The sequence below is a fragment of the Ambystoma mexicanum genome, chromosome 4p (genome assembly GCF_040938575.1).
Source record: "Ambystoma mexicanum isolate Mex_15411 chromosome 4p, UKY_AmexF1_1, whole genome shotgun sequence".
NCBI classification, from domain to species: Eukaryota; Metazoa; Chordata; class Amphibia; order Caudata; family Ambystomatidae; genus Ambystoma; species Ambystoma mexicanum.
In genome coordinates this window covers 811,950,049-811,973,208 of record NC_090927.1, presented here as the reverse complement: position 1 = coordinate 811,973,208, position 23,160 = coordinate 811,950,049, and the positions used below count along the sequence as shown (strand labels likewise).

Here is a 23,160-nt window from a genome sequence, read left to right as displayed (position 1 = left end):
GATCCCGTTTGATCAATTACCTGTGTTACAGATACCATGGGAGGTCAACACTTTCAGATACCTTGGATAGATATCTATCATACGGTGGAGGCAGAGCACCAACATAACACTGAGAAAGCGATCAAGAGTATTGAAAATAGTATGAAGTTCTGGGTAAAGCTCCCCTTGGCGATGATGGGAAGAGGGGCAATGCTGAAAATGGTGGTCCTGCCAAGACTACTGCATTATTTTGGGAACATTCCATACCTGATACCAAGGCGATTCTTTGCTAGGATACATGGCATATGTAGGGGATTCCTTTGGCATGGAATAAGGAAAAGAGTTTCCCTTTGGAAGCTACAAAACTCACATGATAGAGGGGGTATAAAGCTGCCAAACAATGAAAACTATTATATAGCAAGCCAGTTACAATATGTAGCAAAATGGCTATCAGAAGAACCAACCTCAGAATCCAGGCTGTTTCGACTAGACTGTGCCCCATTCTTCTTAAAAGAAATGATGTGGCTGCCCAAATCGAATATGGAAGGGCGCCCAAAGATGATGATACTAGGGTGGGAGATAAGGCATAGGGCCTGTCAGGTAATGGAGAACCCATCCCCGTGTTCCCCGTAAGTGCCATTAGTCGCACTGACGGGAAAAGAAAAGCAACTAATGATGATGATCAGGAAGCATTGGGAACCGGTAAGGATAGCAGCAATGGGAGACATATGGCAAGAGGGGAGGATAAAAGACTTTGAGATGTTGGAGGAGAAAACGGGGATACATACGGGACAATATATTACATACCATAGGGTGTTGCGGCGAATCAAAGAGCCATGGTCGAAATAGTACTAGAAGATCAACTGGCCGCCACCATAGACACAATATATGACATAGCAGAAGGAGGGCACGAGATATCTAGGATATATGAGCTGATGATGTCCAAGTGATGGGATGTGAGAGCAAGCCCAAGGGTACCATAAGAAAGTGTCAAGGAATGCAAGGTTACAACAGATACAATTATTTATAACCCACAGGGCTTATTTGACACCTCAGAGGATAGCTAAATTTAAAAATATAGGACGACAATCATGCCCCAAATGTGACAAAGAAAACGCCGGAATGGTGCACATGTTCTGGACATGTCTAGCAATTGAGATATTCTGGGGTGAAGTAGCACATAGGCTGGAAGAAAAAGGGATTAAGATAGTGGTGGAAACAGCGTGGGCCTGCCTGATAGGGGGGTTTCCCAGACCACGTAAACTCAAGCATGTAAGTAAACTAAAAGACTTGGCATACATACTTGCAAAGTGTAGAATCACTATGGGATGGAAGACATGCCATAGACCGAGAATAGAAATATGGTGGAAAGACCTTCAGAAATGGGCAGAAGCTGAAACCACAGTATGGCAGGAAGCTAGTAATTCTGGAGGGGAGGAGGAGGCTGAAACCTTGATAGCCTGGGAAACATCTGGTAGCCATGTTATTTGGGCCCACGCAAGACCGGTCAAGTGATCGGGACCCAGCAGAGAACACAGGAGAGGAACCCCTGCTGCAAGACGAAGAAATAGAATATGAAGGAGAGTAGGCTCGAATGGGGGGGGGGGGGACGGGATAAGCTGTGGACACTGATGGAGTGATATAAATTCGAAATGTTATTATATGCACTGAATGTTTGGTTTGTGTTGTTTGTTGAAATAAAATTGATACAATTGTTTAAAAAACAAATAGAGGGTATTTGCTGAATGGCACGAGATAGGTTGGAGGCCTCACAAAAGTTGAATCTGCAAAGCGCTTTTTTTGCACACCACCATGCTTGGGGGGAAAGGAACTCCCTGAATTGAGAGTAAATGCCCAATAAATCGTCACAGCCCACCTCATTCCTTCTCCATCTCCCCACCATCAATTAGGAAGAGCAGCACCCTAAATTTAGACAGACACTGCATTCTTGTTTGAAGATGCATGTTTTTTCTTCAGAACTGACAACTCTAGCCAAAGCAACAATGCACCCTGCTCTGTGGGACACATGGAAGACTCTCTGCCATAGCTTTAGCAATAATGCCAAAGCAGCAATGGCCCCTGCTCTGTGGGACACATGGAAGACTCTCTGCCATAGCTTTAGCAATAATGCCAAAGCAGCAATGCCCCCTGCTCTGTGGACACACAGAAGACATTTTTGCTGTAGCTTCAGCAATAACGTGGGGCCGAGGATAAGAGCACCTTGCCCGTAACTATCTGTACCTGAAGTGGGCAGCCCTCACTTTCCTTGAAACTGCAAGTCTGAGATTGTAGTGATGTTGGAATGCTCATCCAAGCCCCTTCACACCTCCTCTCTTTCATTGTTAGGAGGTTTCTTTTCGCCTTCCTGTAGTTGCAACACCCCTTGTAGGTCAAGGGATGTTGCATCTTGCTGTGTGGAGCACTTGAAGGATACCTCTCTCCTCCTTTTTTTTTCTTCCCCCACATTTCATTGACCTCCCCGTGAAGAACCAGCTGAAGTGGTTCAGTTACATTCCAAAACAGAAGTTATTGAGCTGCTTCAACGCCAGCTGAGAGTTGGTGGTGGAAGGGAGTCTTTTTTGGACCGCTGCTCTTAGTGCCATGTGAGTGCCATGTGAGTGGTGTGCGTGGACTGTTAGAAACACTGGGGTAAATGCTGGGAGAATTGACTGATGGTTCTGGCCGCTATCCAGATGAACACCTGACATTTTATCGCTGCCCAATGGGATAAAGTCCTGGAAAATATCATACAAAGACCATGCATATACAAAAACCCAAGCTATTGGTTTTACCAATGCATGTTTATGAATGAGTTCAATATCCTCCTTCATTGCTGAATGGGAGAATAATTCTGTCCTAGTTAAGGTCTGTGAATAGTCTGAGGGATAGGTGTCAGTAACTGAACATGCACTGTATAGCTCATCAAGAACCGGAGACCTGCATGGTCTCCTCTTTTGATGGACTCCTCAGAGGGAGGACTTTGTTGATCATCTGCAGGATTATTGGCTCACCAGCCCTCTATCCTGAATAAAGTATCTCAAATAATAGATTCAAGGTCTCAGCTACACCTGCCGAGTCACTTATTAGCCTCTATCAAGTCAATCGTTTTTCAAGGGACTCTGCTGAGCACCAGACATGCTAGACCTCTGCCCAGCAACTTATGACATCACATCACATGCCAAACCTGAACCTGCTCCAATAGATTGGGCCTCTTTTTCTAAGTCCATGAATGAGTCTTGGAGTTGTAAAAACAATGCACAAGATGTTTACACATCGTTTTACACCTCCTAGATCACTCCAATCATTTTCTTTTATGTGCCTGGTCCCTACGCTCTGTCAACAATATCAGAATGCATTTGTGCTATCATATTTTCCTCTATACTCACTACTAATCCCCCTGGTTTACTAGTCCGACCCATCCTCTATACTTACAATGGTTCACTCCTCTGGCTCTCAACTCCACACTTTTGTTAGTGTTCCTCGTACTCCACTGCACTATGCCCAACTCCAACTCTTCTTTCCACCTCCCACTACAACCCCCCTCCTACGGCAGATACAATCCTCCTCTGCCCGCTACTACCCTCCTCTGCCCTCTACTACCCTCCTCTGCACACTACTACTGTCCTCCTCCTCCTCCTCCTCCTGCTACTACCCTCCTCCCGCTACTACTCTACTCCTCCCGCTACTACCCTCCTCCTGTTACTACCCTCCTCTGGCCGCTACCACCCTCCTCCACTGCCCGCTACTACCCTCCTCCACTGCCTGCTACTATGCTCTCCTCTGCCTGACACTACCCTCCTGCGTACACTACTACCCTCCTCCTCCCGTTACTACCCTCCTTCTCCCGCTACTACCCTCCTCCTCCTCCTACTCCCACTACTACCCTTCTCCTCTGCCCGCTACTACCCTCCTCCTCCACCCGCTACTTCTCAGTTACACTTCTTGCACCCAGTCCCAGCCTTCTCACATTTACACCTTGCACTATCCTCTCTACACAATCATCTAACAAACACGCAAACCCACACTGCAGACCCACTGTCACTTCCCAAGCCAATAACTCACCTGCACTCCGAATCTCCTCCACAAGCCCCTGCTTACTCTTTCCTCTTGCTGGTCCTTTGGTCGCCCTTCACCTCAGACCTAATCTGAAAAACCCACACTTCATACATCCTATCCCCACCTTCTATGCAACGTTGTCTGGTAGGATTAGGTAGCTTTTCTTGCCCAATTAGGTCCTGTTTTCCCTAACTAGGGCATGCATGTGCAAGGAAAAATTAGGAGGCTGAGCGCTGCCCACGTTACCCGGGCAGGCTCGCAGAGTTAAAACAAAAAGAATGTGGCGCAAGTAATCCAGTCTGGGTTTGATATATCCATTGCCTTTGGATGCCTGGTAAGTTTGGGGGTGAGGGAGAATGGGGTCGGTGAATTTCCTTTCCCTGCTTCAGGATTTCTGCGGCATTGCCAGGCTTGGATATGAACGGCCTAGAAAGGCGAATGATTGGCCCAGTGTTCGTGGAGCCCAACCCAGGGGGTCTCCCAATTTAATCTCTCAGCGAGGGTGAGTCTGCAGGCTCTGCCCCGTCGATTTCCCGATGGTCCAAGGGGCATGGGTGGTCATGCATGGGCTCACTGGCTTCCTCCGGTGGCTCTGCTGTGGTGCAGCACAGGTAAGCAGCCTCTCCGCTCCTCTGTCACATGGCACTGGCATCCCAGGCTCCCCCCAGCAGTGCCATTTCTGTTGGGGTTCCTCACCACACACACTCGTCCATACAGAACAGAGAGTCGGAGCCACTTGAACGGTGAACTTTCTTTATTCACGTCTCCCACATAACTAACTCTGCCCTCCAGGCCCCTCCATTTCCGCTCTCCTCCCGCTCTTCCCTGTGTCCGTTCTTAAAGGGGCTGTGTCCCTATTAATCACGTATAACACCTCTCCCGTGCTTAACATGGAAGTCCAGTTACATCTGTTCGATGAGCCTGACTGGTCTCTTTGTTCTTCTGAGAGGTCTCCCTCGGGATTCTCTGCTTTCTCCAGTCGTTTCCACTGGAGGTTCTGTTTCGGCTAACTCGCTTGGACTTTCAGCTGCTACTTTCAGCTCCTGTGTTTTTGGCTCTTCAAGATATAATCTCTTAAAGAATGAGGAATCTCGGGTGATGTCTCCTGGCTCTCCCGTCGCCATGATCATGGGCCCTTTGATGGCTGTGATGACCCGAGGTTCTGGGCTGTAGCGGGTGTCTGTCTTCTTGCGTTGTGTTTGTCGGACTAGGACGGTATGTCCTACCTGTAGTTGGTGTTCTTTCGCTCTCCTCCTTTTGTCAGCCCACTGTATGGCTTTCCTCTTCTTTTCCGCGTCTCGTTCTCTGATGGTCGTGTCTTCTTCCGGTGTGTAATCTTCCCACCGGGGAAGGCGTGTTCGGGGTTGGTACCTCACCATTAGTTCGGCTGGTGGCTTTCCCGTCGCGTCATGCTGCGTGTTTCGATAGCTCCTGAGCATACTGCAGATGGCTTTCATGTGGGGTGTCTGCTCTGCTACTGCCTTTTGTCTGGTCCATTTGATGGTGGCCATGAACCGTTTCACCATCACGTTGGCTTGGGGCCAGAGCGGTGTAATCTTCTGGTGGTGGAATCCTAAGTGGTTCGCATGCTTCACAAATTCTCATCCTTGGAACGGGGACACGTTGTCTGCCTTGACAATGTTTGGGATGCCCCACTTGCTAAATAGTTCATCAACGATGGGTGCTGTTTCCGCAAAGGATGTCAACGTTATTTGCTTGATGAATGGGAACCTTGAGTATTCGTCTATTATTACTAGTAGGTACCCTCCTTCCTCCAAAGGTCTGTAGAAGTCCATCGCAACTTTTTGCCAGGGTCTTGTCGGGAGTGTGGTTTGTTGTAGGGGGTTTGTGGTTGGCCCCTTTGCCGCAAGTTGGCAGGGTCTACAGTGCCTCAGCATGTCTTCGACTATCACGTCCATGTAGGGAAACCAGACGTAGTTTCTGAGAATTCGTTTTGTGTTGTCAATCCCCTTGTGGCCCTCATGGGCTAGTGTTACTAGGGTCTTCCTCAGGTCTCTCGGGGTTACCAATCTGTTTCCGCGCAGTAATATTCCTTTGTCTGTGGCTATTAATTCTTCGTGCACTTTGGCTAGCCGATGAAGCTCTTTCTTGTCTGCTTCTTCCCCTCCGTTACCTCTTTTTTGGCGCTCCCTCCATTTGTTGGAGCGGGTGAGGGCGACGGCCGGCTTTGATGGTTGGGTCGGCCTTGCTTCTTTCCTCAAATGTTGCAGATGAGATTGTCGGTGGCATGGCATTTGAGGACAGATAAGAGACATAGTCAGCAGCTTCATGGGCCAAGGTGTTGTCTTTTTTCATTGTGGGGTGCCTGGACAAGTAGTCCGCTGGGTTGGCTTCTCCCCCGGGCTTCCCCCAGGCTTGTGGATAATCACATAGTCGTACTCTTGTAGTCTTTTTCCCCAGCGCTCTATTCGGGTGGCATTTTGGTTTTGGGGTTGCCAAATATTGAGAGGAGGGCCTGATGGTCTGTTACAAGGGTGAATTTCCGGCCGATAAAGTGGTGGTATTTCTCGCAGGCCCACACCGCATCTAGGCTTTCCCTCTCCGCTTGTGAGTAGGCCCTTTCAGTGTGTGATAGAGCGCGGCTGGCGTATGCTACCACTGCATGCTGAGTGTTGTCTTTGGCATCTGTCTGGGCAAGGATAGCTCCGAGTCCTACCGGACTGGCATCTACCGTAATGATGGTGTGTCACACTGGATGAAAATATGCTAGCTGACGGTTGCTGGTGAGGCTTTCCTTTATGGTCGTGAACGCTGCTTTGCAGGGTGTGTCCCAGACAAACGGTTGGTCCTTCTTCAAGAGAGTGCGGAGAGGGTCGGTGATTGTGGCATAGTTCGGGCGGTAGCGTGCACAATACCCTGCCATTCCTAAGAAGGAGCGCAGTTCCGCTGCTGTCGTGGGGGCTTGGAGGTCGGTGATGGCCTTTATCTTGTCCGGGTCGGCTGTTGAATTTGAGGCTGGTCTTGTTGATGTCACATTTGTGTTCATTTAGCGTCAGTCCTGCTTCTTTGAGGGTCTTGCACACATTTATTAAGGCCTTGTCGTGCTGTTCTTGATCCTTTCCAAAGATCAGAATGTCATCACTATAGTTTAGGGCATTCATTTCAGATGCTATCAGGCATCTGATTGTCTCTTGAAAGATCTCTGCAGCAGATGAGATACCAAAATGTAGTCTTTTGTATCTAAATAGTCCATCGTGGGTTGCGAACGTGGTGATGGGTCTCGAGTCTGGATCCAGGACGAGCTGATGGTAGCCTTGATTGAGGTCTAGCTTTGAGAAGTGTCTCGCCTGATTTAATCTGATAAGCATGTCTTCCAGTCTTGGTTCTGGGTGCCTCTCTCCTTCAATAGCGGTGTTTGTGATGCGCATATATCAACACATATGCGTAGGCGTCCATTGTGTTTGGGCACTATCACTATTGGGGATACCCATGGCGTTGGTCCTTCAGCCTTCTCTATAATGTCATTGAGGAGGAGGAGTTGGATCTCCTTTGACACTTGTTCCTGAAGGTGGAAACCCACCTTGCGGGGGTGTTGTGGTACCGGCGTGATATTGTGGTTGATGTGGAGTTTGATGGGTGAGTTCTTGAGCATTCCCACTCCCTCAAATAGTTTAGGGAACTGATGTTTGAGGTCTTCTTTTGCGAGAGGTCGCCCTGTTATCGCCATGATGGTTTCTTGTGTTGAGGGGTGTCCTTTTATTATTTCTGATTGGTCATATTGTAGGTCAATCAGTGCCAGAGCACTGGCCGTACGGTAGCGGAGGAGACAGCGACCTATGGATGTGCTCTTGATGACGTGGATCGTGGATGTCACCGTGAGTCTGCGATGTGTGAGGTCACATTGGAATTGTACTTTTGATGTCATGGGTAGAGCCGCTGCCCATTGGAAGATGTGGGTTCTGGATTCTCGAAGGGAGTACAGAGGGGCGATGTCACGGTACAGGACTTAATTCATGACATTTACTGTCACTCCCGTGTCGACCACAAACTTGTTCCTGGTGTTCCCCATTTGTACCCTCACTTTGGGAGCTGAGGCGTCATCAAGGTCGACGCTGAGGAGTCAGACGTATTCCCTATCGTAGCCATCTTGCAGATAATACGTTTGTTCATCTTCCCCCAGCTGATGTCTCGGTGGGGAGTTGGTGTATGGGTCTATGTCCTGTTCATGAGGCAGCAAGGGGTCCCTCATGTAGGTTGTTCCGTGTCCTGGTGATTGCACAAGTTCACGTTGGCGAATGTGATATAGTTCATGGTCTCTCCTGTCTGGTCCAATCTGGAGACCCTCTAGTGCCCTCACAGTGTTCAGGTGTTGATATGAATTCATGGGGTATGTTGCATTTCTCTCGATGGGGCGTTGTTGTTGGTCCATGTGTGTCTCTGCAGCGCGGTTGGCAGTTTGTTGGCGAGTCGAGCTTCCCTCGGGGAGCTGTTCCTTACACATCACTTGGAAGTGGTTTTCCATTCCGCATCTTAGGCAGCATTGGCCAATGGTGGGGCACGGTCCTCTGTGTGGGTATTCAAACCCGCAGCAGTAGCATTGGCGGTTGCCCTGGGTCCTTTGAGTAGGATATCTGGGAGTCGTTTTGTTTTGTGAGGCTGGGTATCGGGTGTAGGGGCTTACTGCTGCAATGGTGTCTCCTTTTTTTGGGTTCTCAATAGCAGCGGCATGGAAATCTACTCTTTCGTACACTCTGGCCAAATCCAGAACTTCTTTTAGGGAGAGGGGCTTTTTTAGGAAGTGCTTCCTGAACAATGAAGATATGCACCGTTCTATTATGCGTAATCGTATTGCTTCGTCATCATTAAAGTTGGCAAAGTTGCACTTAGTTATCTTTCTTTGCAGGCGGATGACAAATTCTCCTATGGATTCATGAGGTAATTGGCCACATTGATTGAAAGTGTATCGCTCATAGTCACGGTTGGGTGAAATGACAAGTTTCTCGTTGATGGCTTCTAAGAGTTTCGGATACGTGGTACGGTCTTGTGGGGGAATCGTGCATATGATGTTTTTAATTTCTCTCCCTGCCACATTGGCGAAGATGCTGAGTATGTTGGGTGGTTCTTGTGTGCCAATGGCACCCACAAAGTCCTCGAATTATTCTACCCACTCTTCCCATCGCTGACCCTGATCGTGATGTGGGTTCAGTGTGAATGGCGTAGGTCTCCTCATTAAGCTAGCGTGAGAGGATGGTGCTCCTGGTAGTGGTGGCTGGGCATTGGGGTCTGCCGCATCCGGAGCCGACATGGCCCCACTGGGTAAGCTTTGGTTTTTGGGGCGTCACGGGGCGCCAGTCTTAGCTGTTTCTTGAGGCACTGTGGTCCTGTGTCGTGTGGTCGAGTATGACCTTCCCTTATAGGAAATGTCTACCTGCTGGTTCGGTGGGATGGGCCAGCCGTGTAGTTTGTTTTAACTCTTATCGTGTTGATGCGGGGCTGTTAGGCCCTAAGGTTTGGCCGTTATTTCCAGTGACACGCTGGCGTTTATTATGTATTTTCACCGAGTGAATATATGTTCTCCGAGTGTCACTGGCAGGAGACGTGGGGTTAATGTTGCTACTCCGCGTGTTGTAGTAGTATGTTTAGTATTATTATTTTATTTTTTGGAATGTCACTTTATGGGTGACGCAGGGTTTCCATTATTTGCAGCTTGCTTTCCTCCCGACCTCCGGCAGAACACCTTACTTGATGCGGGTGTGCCCCTCGCGGTCCGTTGACTCCTCTTAGCTTGCTGCAGATGGCGGAACGGAACAGTCGAGCAGCTGGGCCTGCCGCTGCCGCGGGTGCTGCAGGCACGGTCTTCTCCTCTTCTTGTGCGGTGGCTCCGCAGCCGCTGGTCCTTCCTTCTGGAGGCACACGGGCCTCCCGTTCACTGTTGGGTGCACAGGCCCGTGAGGTAGTTCCCCCCCGAGTCGTTGGGCACTCGGGCTCGTAGTTGCAGGGCACACGGGCCGCTGCGCTGTCGTAGGGCGCACGGGCCTCTACTTTGTTGCAGGGCACACAGGCCCGCCTTGCAGGGCACGCAGGGCCTCCGCTCTCTTGTAGGGCGCACAGGCCTTTACTTTGCTGCAGGGCACACGGGCCCACTTTAGTAGCTGGGCGCACGGGCGCTTTTGGATGAGTCAGCCACTCAAGCCCACCCACGCAGGCTTTTCTTCTACTGCAGGGCGCACAGGCCCACTCGAACTGCTGGGCGCACAGGCCCAGTCGAACTGCTGGGCACACAGGCCCTCCTAAACTGCTGGGCGCACGGGCCCTCCTAAGCTGCTGCCGTCACACGAAGGATCGTGTCGGCCTCGTCGCCAGTTGTTGGGGTTCCTCAACACACACACACTCGTCCATACAGAACAGAGAGTCGGAGCCACTTGAACGGTGAACTTTCTTTATTCACGTCTCCTACATAACTAACTCTGTCTCGCAGACCCCTCCCTTTCCGCTCTCCTCCCGCTCTTTCCTTTGTCCGTTCTTAAAGGGGCTGTGTCCCTATTAATCACGTATAACAATCTCCTCATTGTGTCTCTGTGCCATGTTATCATAGTCGGGTGTCGCTTTAGGCCTCTTTTCTACATCTGGTGTCGCTTTAGACCTCTTTTCTACATATGTTCTGAAAATAGAAATAAGCAATTTTCCATTCTATGAGGCATGACTGGAGGTAACAATGGCCTACAAAAATACATATGTGCACCACGGGACAGGAGTTGAGGCCTTTCGGCGTTAAACTTGCTTTTAGCATTAGTTCTGGCTTCAGGCTCTTCTCTGCTTTCCCACAAACCCCAACTTAGACACCTGTACCCCCTCTCACCAAAGACAGTCGTCTGACCTTGTCAAAAGTACCAGAATATTAAAAGGGCGTTGTTGTCCCTTAAGTGAAGAACTGTGCTAGAAAAATCCTTTAAACAAATGACAACAATATGATGGGGACCCCTAGTGGGAGTATGATTTGGGTGTCTCAGAAGTGTAATACACTCAAAGGTCATTTACTGAGCTTTCTGTGCCTTTAACCTCTGGGGACAATATTGGTTATATCTTTGACATTCAGTATTTCCTAATTATTGCATGCAGTATTTCTTAAATAAATACTGCAGGTTTGCTATGATCTCACCTGTATGGACATGTTTTGACCGTTTGCACTGTTTTACCATATATACATATATAAGTAGTAAAGTCCATTTGAGTCAAGTCACACATTCAACAACTCCACCTAGTAGCCATCGCTGGAAGTTAACCTCTAGTTCTGAGCCACAACCGCAAGGCATTGTGGGTATGCAAATTAGCTCAAATGCAAACCTTTTTCTCCATGAAATTGTCTTTGTCTAAGAGAAAAGTGCTACTTTATACACAGCTTAATCAACCCAAGACAGACATTTGCAAGGCTGTCAGGAAAACGACATACCTGGTTTCACACTTATTAGAGCTCATCAGTGCAGTATAGTCCCGATAGCCACTCCCATTTAAAAAAAAAAATATATATATATATATATATATACCAATTCGACAGCGGGGCGGGGGTGCACAGGTAAAGTGCAAATGTGGAAAATGACCATGGTGAGAACATGTGGAACCGATTTCCCCCCTACAGCAGCAATAAACTCATGACCCCAATAGACTCTTCATATTTCTGTTATGTAGCTATGTTAAATACTGCATGCAGAATTCTATTACAGGGAACTGCCAAACTGATGAGGGTGTAAATGTTGGAGGAAAAGAGAAAGGACGGACTGAGTGCCTTATGTGAAGAGCTTCAAAGTGGAGGGCAAAGTCAATTAAATGCTACAGCCCAATAAGGAGCTCAACCCGATTATTATAATCATGTAATAATTGGACAGTACAATAGGTTAGGGCCACACAATGATTAAGTAACAGTATCTGGATTCCGACAAATACTAACACTGAGGGTGGAGAACGATATAAGAATAATTAACAAGAGTGGAAACAAACCCTACACAGGGTATTCCGACAAAATGTCTGAAAAAAGGTCTCGAATGCGCGTTTACTGCGCATTCGGCAGGTACTGAAATACCGAATTACCACTATGCTGGAAATAAACCCAAAAAGCCCGCCCTGCAAGGTAAAATGAATGGCTATCTCTTGATGTCAGGGAAGACTCTGAATAAGAAAGAGAAAGAGGACCATCCCGAGTAGGAGAAACTACGATTGCATATTGGACCAACCCTAGAAAGCAAAATAGGTACAGTGGAGTGAAAGCTGGACTTCTGTAAAATGATCTACACAGGTTGATGGAGGGTGTGAGAGGAGGTTAGTATTCACAAGCCACTGAACCACTCACAAAAAGCTTGACCATGGAGGAAAAGGTTGAAGAATCTATAGGACTGGCAAAGAGATGCAATGTTAGATTAGCAGGATGTTGAGAGAGGGCCCATGGGGATGGTATTTAATTATTTTGCCGATAATGCTTCAATACCATTATTGGTGAACATGTTTATTTGTGTCGAAAATGCCCAAAGAATACCATCAAAGCATCAAACAGGTGCACCTGCAGTAGCAGTTTTAGTCAAATTCCAGCACCATCTTGAGCTACTCAACATCGTTGTCTGGAAAGGCACAGGGTGGTAGCCCAGGCCAGGAAAGAGAACTTTTCACCTTTGCACATTTCATTTAAGGCGGAATGAGAGCACATACTAGCGTGTCTTCGATATCATTGCAGCATCTGGATTGTGCCAGAATACAGACATGTGAGCCAGCAAAATCGGGGTTCACTTGTGTGATCAGTGAGCCTCACTTGGGATGCTCGCCATTAATACGTACCCGGAGTTCCAACTGAACTCCCCCTTGCTGCACAGTAATAACACATTTGCACTCCTATTTGTCAAACTATTCACAGACCTTAACCATAACAAATTCAATGTGTACCTGTGCACTTCGAAGACTCTTCACAATGAGAACGATCACATCTGTTGTGGCGGTTCTTAAATCAACCAAGAACGAGAGCAGCCGTCCTCCAAACTGCTGTGGGCTGTGAAGAATATTCACAAGTATTCAATAACAACACGTCATGGCTTGCATTGTTTCAGTAAAATAAATGGAAACGGTACTTATCAGTAGTAATAGCTGCCAGACAAGGGATTACCCACGGGTATCAGCAGGGATATAATGTAAGAAGGATACATACATGGGCCTCATTACAAATCAGGCGGTCTGGAAATAACGGTGGCGGTAAACCCGCCGCCACCGTTGTTTCCGGACCGCCTGATCCCGACTCCTGCAGGCGGGAGGTGATGTTCCCGCTAGGTTTGACCTGGCGGGTTTAACACCGCCCGCCTCCAGGCGGACGAGGAAACACCGGCAGCATTACGAGATGCTGCCGGTGTTTCCATGATCCCCATTCCCATTGAGTCCCATAGGACTCAATGGGAATCGGGATTAACACCAGTCCTCCTCCGTGATTCCCAGAAAACCGGGGTTGTAATGCCCCGGTAATTCCGGGAATCACGGAGGCGGAATGGTAATACGAGTCCGGCGGTAACCAGGCGGTTTTACCGCAATGGTTACCGTCGGACTCGTAATGAGGCCCATACACTGCAAAGTGAAATGCATACATTATATGCCAAGATGTCATATCACACAGTCAGATGCATGCATTGTAAGCTGAAATCTATAAGTTTGACACATATTTCTTACTGAGGTGTGCATCTAGTGTCTTGAGATGCATACACTATATATTGAACTGTATATACTGTGCACTGAGATAAATACAATATATATTCACTAAAAAAAAACTTTGTTAAGGGGACATTATGGTTAAGTTGCGCTACTAAAAACCTGTGAAATTCACTAAAGAAAAACTTTACAAACGTGACATTATGGGTTAAAGTAAAACCGAAAAACCCCTGAAATTCGCCAGTTATGGTAGGCTAAGCAACCATACCTGCCCGACCCACTGTGCACTGCTAACACTAACACCCAGGACATGAAAGATGGCATCGCAAATGTCATTGATGACATCACTGATGATATCACATGTGTAGCCCCTTTGTTTTTGTTCACTGCTATATATATATATATATATATATATATATATATATATATATATATATAAATTATGTGTGTGTGTGTATATATATATTCAGCAACATTTTTTTTTAAAGGGATGTTAAAAAAATTGCATACACTCCATGTACTTCATATTTCTCAGTAAAATACATAGACACAATAATCTTTGCCAGTAATAGTCTAGATTTGCAAAGCAGTAACGTGTGCTACTAAAAAAAAATAGGATTACTGGTTATAATCCGGCACGGCTTTGGCGGGTCAGATTACAAAACAAAATCTGTTTTCAAGATGGCCACCATAGAAAGGGAAGGCGGTTGTTTCATACATAGCCCCTCTTCCCTTTCCATGGTAGCCTGCAAAAAGCACAAGTATGTGACGTGACGCAGAACCTGTAAATAATCACACAGCAACGTACAATTTTGAAATAATAGACTGGATTGTAAAAGAAAACGTTAACATTTTAGTGTTCGTAAAGTAGGTTTATTTAACAAGAAACTGTCAGAGACCATCAGAGTAATCCCATTTTCAATTGAATGATAACAATGGTTCTAAAGGCGTCATGGCAAATGGTAAAGATGAGGCACACGTTGGTCTTTTCCCATACAAAAATGATGCGTTCTTGGTTAAAGCAGCCGCTTTGTTTCCACAGTGATTTCCAAGAAGGCACCATGACCTTCGGCCTAGAGCACCATAAATGATGTAATGTTGCTCCGAATAGCGAGTTCAGCGTACGCGCAAACCAGGCATGGGCTGTCATCCCACATAATTGTGATGGACAGGCAACCGCTCACTAGCAGTTGTATTTGGCGTCCAAAAAAGCTGTCACTCGGCATCTGGAAACAATGGCACGGACAGTACGGCAAGATGTACCTGGGCGGAAAACGTAACAGAAAATACGTGTCAATAACCAACCTTTAGCAAAAAATTGCAAAAAAGACACAAAAAATGTGCAAAGTAATACACAAATGTAAGTGGTAAAACATGACAATTTAGTGAAATGTTACTATTGACCATGTGTAAATATAGTAACAGGCTACAAACGCCAAGATTCTGCATGCGCCGTAAGGTAAAAAAAAAAAGGCAACTACACAGGTAGACGATAAATGAGTTTTGGAGGCAAAATGAATGGACATGTTAAAATAATTACATCTCGTGATTTCAAACATGACCAAAAGAACATGCAAAGTGATACACAAAGCTATGTGAGCAAACATAACGTTTCAAACAAGAAATATTAACGCTAAAAAAGGGTAAGTGTAGTCATACCCTGCAAACGTGGAAACTCTGCACTCTCCATTATTGGAGGAAAAATATAACAGCATAGAAAGATAAGGAACAAGTTACTTATCTGTAACTGTTGTTCTCCAGCATGGGTCTGGCATGGATTCACATGCTCATGAATATTCCCCGTCGTCAGGCTGGGAATCCTCGGTAAATATAAAACCAGTATCAGTTTCGTTTCTGATCTGTCTTTCGTAGTAGTAACCAATCACTGATCTCTGCGTCATACTGACCACAGCCAATGACTGCCCTCTACCTCAGCCCCGCCTCTGGCAGCCATCTTCAGATTTTTACCGCACGTTCAAGTGTTGGGATTCTCGTGCTATTGCTCTCGAGCGTTAGTGCTATTTTTTCACATTTTTTTTTTTCTCAAAAACTTCGATTTTTCGGTCAAAAGAGCCTCAAGCTCCATCGTTTCTTCATCCGATCAACGGGGACCCGTGTCGGATTCGTCTACGCCCCTCAAGGGTGAAGATTTCGTCGAGCCACGCTTTTGGAGGACTCCAGAAGTTTCTCAGGCCCATCTCGGACATGGCCCAGGAGAAGGGAAGCTCGACGCCCGGAAAGCTGTTCAGGGTCTGCCCTGGATGCCAGCTTCAGAATGTCTTTAAGGAGGACGAACACTCCTTTTGTCTGTACTGCCTACATGAGGACAAGACGCACGTGGAGAAGGACTGTGCGTTTTGCAGCAATATGTCGGAGCGGACCATGAAGGACCACCATCAACGTCTCGCCAACTGGCTGGAAGGGAAGAGCCCGTCGGGCGAGAAGAAGAAGAAGAAATTCGAGCGGTCTTCTAAGACCTTTGAGGACGCCCCGGCGACGGGGGTCCAACACAAGGCCAAGCACCGCGAGTCCGCTGGCACCGGGAGCGCCGAACGGTCGGGCTCTACGGGCGCCAGGCAGGGCGCATCCTCCCTGGCACCATCAACCACGAGCCAACGCTCTGGTTCGGGTAAGAGGAAGGCCGAGCACCCGGCGAAGCTCCTGGAGAGGCCCCGGTCGAGCTCGAAGGCCCCATCGGAGGGAGTGCGAGGCAGTGACCCTCCCCTCAAGGAGAAGGCGGTGAGCGCACCTAAGGTGGTGAAAGCCTTAATCCATCCGGCCAAGGTGTAACGCTCACCTGATTCCCGTAGAGGCGCCGGTCTTGACTGGGAGTATACCGTATCTTCAAAGGTGATGTGTAACACACGGCTGGCTCTTTGGGCTGGACCTCTGTGCACTGTATGTCTGACTCGAAGGGTAAGATGTCTGCAGATAGAAAATATGGGATTAATGAACTGGGTTATTGAATGTCTCTCTCTTCTTCCCTTTCTCTTCTCCTGCAGAACCCAAAGGTTTACGCTCTCACCTTAGGTAAGTGAACGCCGTGCTCTCCATCTGCCTCGGGGCAGGGTGCTGTAACCAGTTTCTTCACTGGATAAGGGGAGCAGGCCTCTTGACTTCAGAGGACTGCTGTCCGTCGTTTACTGCACGAACGGTAAGTTTCGAGCAATTCTAATGTCTTTAAAAGTCTTTAGGAATGATGTCTCTTGTTTTGCAGGGTTCCGGCGATGGCGGATGACTGGCTGAAGTGAGTTGAAGATGGAGCCCGTGTGATGAATAGAAGCGCCTGGAAGCACGTAAGTAAGCGCTTGTTGCCTGCTTCACGATGCGCTCTAACTGTCTTTTTATTTTGCAGGTACAAGTTCGGAGCGGCTGCAGGGTGCCGGAATACCCACTGGGTTGGATGTGGAAAGGAGTAATGGCACGTGAGTATTAAAGTTCCCCAATGTCTTTAAACGCACCTTGTTTTGTCTTTCAGATGCGGGATGCAGCGCCGAAGGCCTCCGGAGCGTGCGAAGAGTTGGTAAGCTTTTGTCTTTCAGATGCCGGAATGCAGTGTGAAGACCTCCGGAGCGCACGAAGAGTAGGTAAGCCTTTGTCTTTCAGATGCCGGAATGCAGCGCGAGGCGTTGGTGACAGCCGATGGACCAGGTAAGTGAAGAGCTGTCACTGAAGACCGTAATGCTAACCTGTACTTTCTTGTCTTTATAGGTGTTGCTGAAGACTGGATTCAGGATGGTAAGCCTTTTTCCTTAGGCCCAGGATCAGATGCAGAAGACACGATGAGCGTTCTGCTGCAGAGGATGCAGAATAACGCAAAGCAAGATTCATCCATCGGGTGTGGTTTAAATAGCCTCCTGTAGTGCTTAGGTGTCTCCTTCCACAGCCACGCCTAGGTAAGAAAAGAGTTCCTGCTTTCCAGAAGAGTTCCAGTGTTCTGAATCTAGGGAGTGGCTCCTGCCCCACCCCACAGGAAAAGTAGTTCCAAACAGAAGAGGATCAGAGGCTCAACTGGCAGGCAAGTAAGCAGCATGGTCTGCTGCAGGTAAGTCCACCCAAGCATTATGAGCCCGGCGCTTCCAGCGCTGGGACTGGGCATATTTATGAGCCTGGTGCCACTGGCGCCAGGACTGGGTCCAAAAGGTCCCAATTGGGACTGGTTGGCACTCGGAACCTGAGTTATGGATCTGATTCCAAGGGAGTTGGGAAAACCCTGACCTTTTGGAAGCAGAGATCATGACAGTACCCCCCTCAAGGCCCCTCCCAAACCGGGCTTCTCCGGGGGTTTTGGCTTGTCAGGAAATGTTCGGTGAAATCTTTTGATTAGGCGAGGAGCGTGGACATATTCAGCAGGTTCCCAGGATCTCTCTTGGGGGCCGTAGCCTTTCCAGTCAATTAGGTAAAATAGTTTAGATTTGGAGATCTTGGAGTCCAGAATGCTTTTGACTTCAAACTCGAGTTCTCCATCAACTAGGATAGGTTTTGGAGATTTAGTTAGTCGGGTTTGAGGTTGCACAGGTTTTAATAGAGAGACGTGGAAGACCGGATGTATCTTCATGTGCGGGGGCAAGTCCAACTTGACCGCTACTGGGTTTACTATGGTAGTGATGGAATAGGGACCAAGGTATCTTGGGTTGAATGTGCGTGGCCCTTTTAGAGGTAGATATTTGGTGGATAACCAGACTTGATCCCCTACTTGATATTGAGGGGCTTCCTTACGATGTTGATCTGCTCCTTTCTTGTATTGTTCTTTAGCCCTTTGAAGGTGAGAAACAGCTTCCTTAAAGGCTTGGGTGATTGTAGAATGCAGGTAGTCTACTGCTGGTGTTTCAAGATCTTGGAGGGGATCCAACTCCGAGGTTCAAGGGTGACTGCCGTACAAAAGAAAAAACGGGGTTTTCCCAGTTCCCGAATGGACAGAGTTATTGTAGGCATATTCGGCTATCCAAAGGATGTCTTTCCAAGTTTTTTCAGTTTGTTGCAGCATGCAGCGTAAATACTGTTCCAGAGTTTGATTGGTCCTCTCGGTTTGTCCGTCGGTCTGCGGGTGGTGACTGGTCGATAGTCTCACATCAATTTGAGCCGACCGACAGCAACTTCGCCAAAAATGAGAAATAAATTGACTACCTCGATCCGAAATTAGAACCGAAGGAAAACCGTGCAGTCGGACGATGTTTTCGAGAAATTCTCGGGCCAGAGTTGCTGCTGTTGGCAAGCCTTTGAGCGGAATGAAATGCGCCATCTTGGAGAATAAGTCCACGATTACTAGAATCGTATTGTATCCGGAGCATGGAGGTAGATCGGTGATGAAGTCCATAGAAAGCGTATGCCAAGGGCGAGGTGGGATGTCAATAGGGCGTAAGAGGCCTGCTGGTCTTTCCTTTTGACTCTTGTTTTGGGCGCATACTCCACAGGACATTATAAAGTCTCTGATATCTTTTTTCCAAGACGGCCACCAGAAGTAGCGCTTGATCTTTTCTGAGGTCTTGGCCATACCGGGATGTCCTTCCATTAAAGAATCGTGATAACAAGAGATTACTTTTTTCTGTAAATCTGTGCTGGGTAGGTATAATCGTTCTTGGAAATACAATAAGTTGTCCTTTACTGCAAAGTCCTTTCCCTGCAGATGCCAATTCTGTATGTCTGCTGGAGTTACAAGTTGCCTGGCTTTATCCTTAACGTCCTCTATGGATTCTGTGGCGATTACACCCAGAATTCTTTGTTCGGGAATGATTGGTACAGGTTTAGGGTTGATCAAGTGTTCTTCCACTCCCATCCGAGAAAGGGCATCAGCTTTACCGTTCTTTGTACCAGGTCGATAGGTAATTATGAAGTCAAACTCGGCAAAGAATAATGCCCAACGGAGTTGTCTAGAGGATTGGGCTTTTGCGGTTTTCAAATATTGCAGGTTTCGGTGATCCGTAATCACAGTAACGGTGTGTCGGGCCCCCAGCAGATAATGCCGCCAAGCCTTAAAGGCAGACTTGATAGCCAGAAGTTCCTTGTCAGTAATCGTGTAATTGATTTCAGGAGGCGAGAATTTGCGGGACCAAAATGCCACGGGATGCAACTGATTGGTTACCGGGTCCTTTTGTGATAGAACTGCCCCCATGGCAAGGCTTGAAGCATCAGTTTCCACGATGTAGGGGAGTTCGGGGCGAGGGTGTTTTAAGATTGGTGCAGAGATAAATTTAGTCTTCAAATCCTGGAAAGCTTGTTCCGCCTCGGTAGACCATCCAAAACGTTTGTTTTTCTTTAACAAGGCAGTGATGGGCTGGACTATTCGAGAGAATTCGGGGATAAACCTGCGGTAAAAGTTAGCGAAGCCTAACATGCTTTGCACACCTTTTACGGAGGATGGTGATGGCCATTTGAGAACTGCATCGACCTTCTTTGAATCCATACGCACTCCGCCAGGTGATAATATGAATCCCAAGAATTCAACTTCAGTCACGTTGAAAACACATTTTTCCAACTTAGCGAAAAGTTTGTGTTGACGCAATCTTTCGAGGACCATTTTCACGTGTTTCCGATGTTCAGATTCCGATGAAGAATAAACGAGGATGTCGTCAATGTAAACAACAACACACACATCTATGAGCTCTCTGAGGACATTGTTCATAAAATATTGAAAGGCGGCCGGGGCATTGCAAAGTCCGAAGGGCATGACCTGATATTCAAATAGCCCATACTTGGTGCGGAAGGCCGTCTTCCATTCATCGCCCTCTTTTACTCGCACCAAGTGGTAAGCTCCTCTAAGATCCAGCTTTGTATATATGCATGCTTTTCTGACTTGGTCCAGGAGTTCAGGGATCAAAGGTAACGGATATCTATTCTTAACGGTGATCTGGTTCAGGGAGCGATAATCTATACAAGTTTCCTTCCTTTTTTGGAACGAAGAACAAAGCTGAAGAAGCAGGGGACTTGGAAGGACGAATAAACCCATTTGCCAGGTATTGATCCAGGTATTGTCGAAGGTGAAGGTTCTCAGGCTCGGTGAGGGCATACATTCTACTACAAGGAGGAGTAGATCCAGGTATCCGGTCTATCTGGCAGTCATAAGACCTATGAGGAGGTAGAGAGTTAGCCTGATCCTTCCGGAAAACATCTTGGTATTCTAGGTATTCGGGAGGTAACTGGGGAGTCTCTGAAGAAATTGCTGCCAGTGCAACACCAGGTGGAGGGTGACAAGTAGAGACATTCTGGAAACTGGACCGTTCTTGCTCGCCAATCGATCAGAGGATTGTGTTTCTCTAACCAAGGTATTCCTAGAATAATCTGAAACTGAGGGGCCTTGATCACATCGAACACGATCTTCTCATGGTGTCCATCTTGACTTACTAGCGTCACCTCTTGAGTGGTATGCGTTACTGGCCCGGAGGCTATCTCCGTACCATCCACCGTAGTAATGACGTCCTTTACAGCCTTGGGACAAAGAGTTAGATTCATCCTCAAAACCATTTCATGATCCACATAATTGCCGATGGCACCGCTGTCGACGTAAGCTTCAATTGCATGTAATCGATCCGGATTATCAGGGCTAATGAGGACCATAGGTATCACGAAATGCGAGGTCACGGAACTGGTTTTCACGCTCGGCAAGAGGACCTCTATTCTTGTCGGGCGAGGTCGTTTCCCTGCTCAGAGTTTGTAACTTTGGTAACTGCAGCTCCTACTGCCTTCTTGGCAGGTTTCACCGGACAGTCTCGAAGAAAGTGCCCTGAGTTTCCGCAATAGAGGCATAATTGCAACTGTTTTCTCCTTTCCCGCTCCTTTTGTGTTAGAGGACCTTTCAGGCCCCCTATTTGCATGGGTTCCCCGGAGTCTACCCCTTTGGAAGGAGTTGGCGGTTTGGAAAATACTCGAGCATCAAACTTGGAACGATCATCCTTCCTGTTCTGCAGTCTGTGATCTATTTGAACGACTAAGTCTATATAGTCCGAACAATCTTGTGGGGGATTCACTACTTGGGCTAACACATCTTTGAGCTCTCCACGTAGACCTCTATAAAACAGCGTAATCCTTTTGTCCTCAGGCCATTGAGTTTCCACTATCAGTCTGTTGAAAGACGCAATATAAGCCAAAAGGTCTTGATTATCTTGTCGCAACGAAAGAAGCTCATTGTGCTGCCCCTGTGAATGTCTTGCGAACAGTTTTTCCATACTGAGCTGAAAAGCTTGAAAATCATGGAGGACCGGATCATCTTGATTTACTAGAGGGATCGACCAGTCTGCCGCATTGCCACTAAGGTACGAAAGCACGAAAGCTACTTTAGCTTGATCAGTTGGAAAGGCTGCTGGCCGGCATAAGAAATGCAACCGGCACTGATTGATAAATACTGCAAACCTCTTTGGGTCACCAGAAAATCGTTCGGGTGGAGCCAGAGGTACATTCCCAGGTAGGTTGATCTGCACTGGATTCATAGAGGATGTAGAAGGAAGATTTCCCCCAGATGCGGGTAACGGGGTCTGTCCGGCTTGTGACTGTAGCAATTGTCTAGCGAGATCATCTGTTCGCTCCTTGGAAATAATCAGTTCCCTTCTTAGAGCGTTTGTTTCCTGACGGGCTGCATGCACTTCTGCCCTTAGTTCCCCAAGTAACTGGGCTAGCTGGTCGGTATCCGAGGTTTCCATAGCGCCTGGACGGGAGTTTTGCGGTAGGTTTTGCGTTCTGTAACGCTCACCTGATTCCCGTAGAGGCGCTGGTCTTGACTGGGCGTATACCGTATCTTCAAAGGTGATGTGTAACACACGGCTGGCTCTTTGGGCTGGACCTCTGTGCACTGTATGTCTGACTCGAAGGGTAAGATGTCTGCAGATAGAAAATATGGGATTAATGAACTGGGTTATTGAATGTCTTTCTCTTCTTCCCTTTGTCTTCTCCTGTAGAACCCAAAGGTTAACGCTCTCACCTTAGGTAAGTGAACGCCGTGCTCTCCATCTGCCTCGGGGCAGGGTGCTGTAACCAGTTTCTTCACTGGATAAGGGGAGCAGGCCTCTTGACTTCAGAGGACTGCTGTCCGTCGTTTACTGCACGAACGGTAAGTTTCGAGTAATTCTAATGTCTTTAAAAGTCTTTAGGAATGATGTCTCTTGTTTTGCAGGGTTCCGGCGATGGCGGATGACTGGCTGAAGTGAGTTGAAGATGGAGCCCGTGTGATGAATAGAAGCGCCTGGAAGCACGTAAGTAAGCGCTTGTTGCCTGCTTCACGATGCGCTCTAACTGTCTTTTTATTTTGCAGGTACAAGTTCGGAGCGGCTGCAGGGTGCCGGAATACCCACTGGGTTGGATGTGGAAAGGAGTAATGGCACATGAGTATTAAAGTTCCCCAATGTCTTTAAACGCACCTTGTTTTGTCTTTCAGATGCCGGAATGCAGTGTGAAGACCTCCGGAGCGCACGAAGAGTAGGTAAGCCTTTGTCTTTCAGATGCCGGAATGCAGCGCGAGGCGTTGGTGACAGCCGATGGACCAGGTAAGTGAAGAGCTGT

The 23,160-nt window shown here is 47.6% G+C and overlaps 1 protein-coding gene across 4 annotated transcripts in view; it reads right to left on the bottom strand.

Annotated features, from left to right (window-relative positions):
• The window catches only part of LOC138453478 (uncharacterized), a 1,096,265-nt gene that overhangs the window by 937,536 nt on the left and 135,569 nt on the right, over positions 1 to 23,160 (bottom strand). For all 4 annotated transcript variants that reach the window (XM_069606374.1, XM_069606376.1, XM_069606373.1 and 1 more), the window contains exon 4: positions 12,925 to 13,027. In XM_069606374.1, the coding sequence (XP_069462475.1) occupies positions 12,925 to 13,027 (103 nt within the window). The remainder of the gene's footprint in view (positions 1 to 12,924; positions 13,028 to 23,160) is intronic.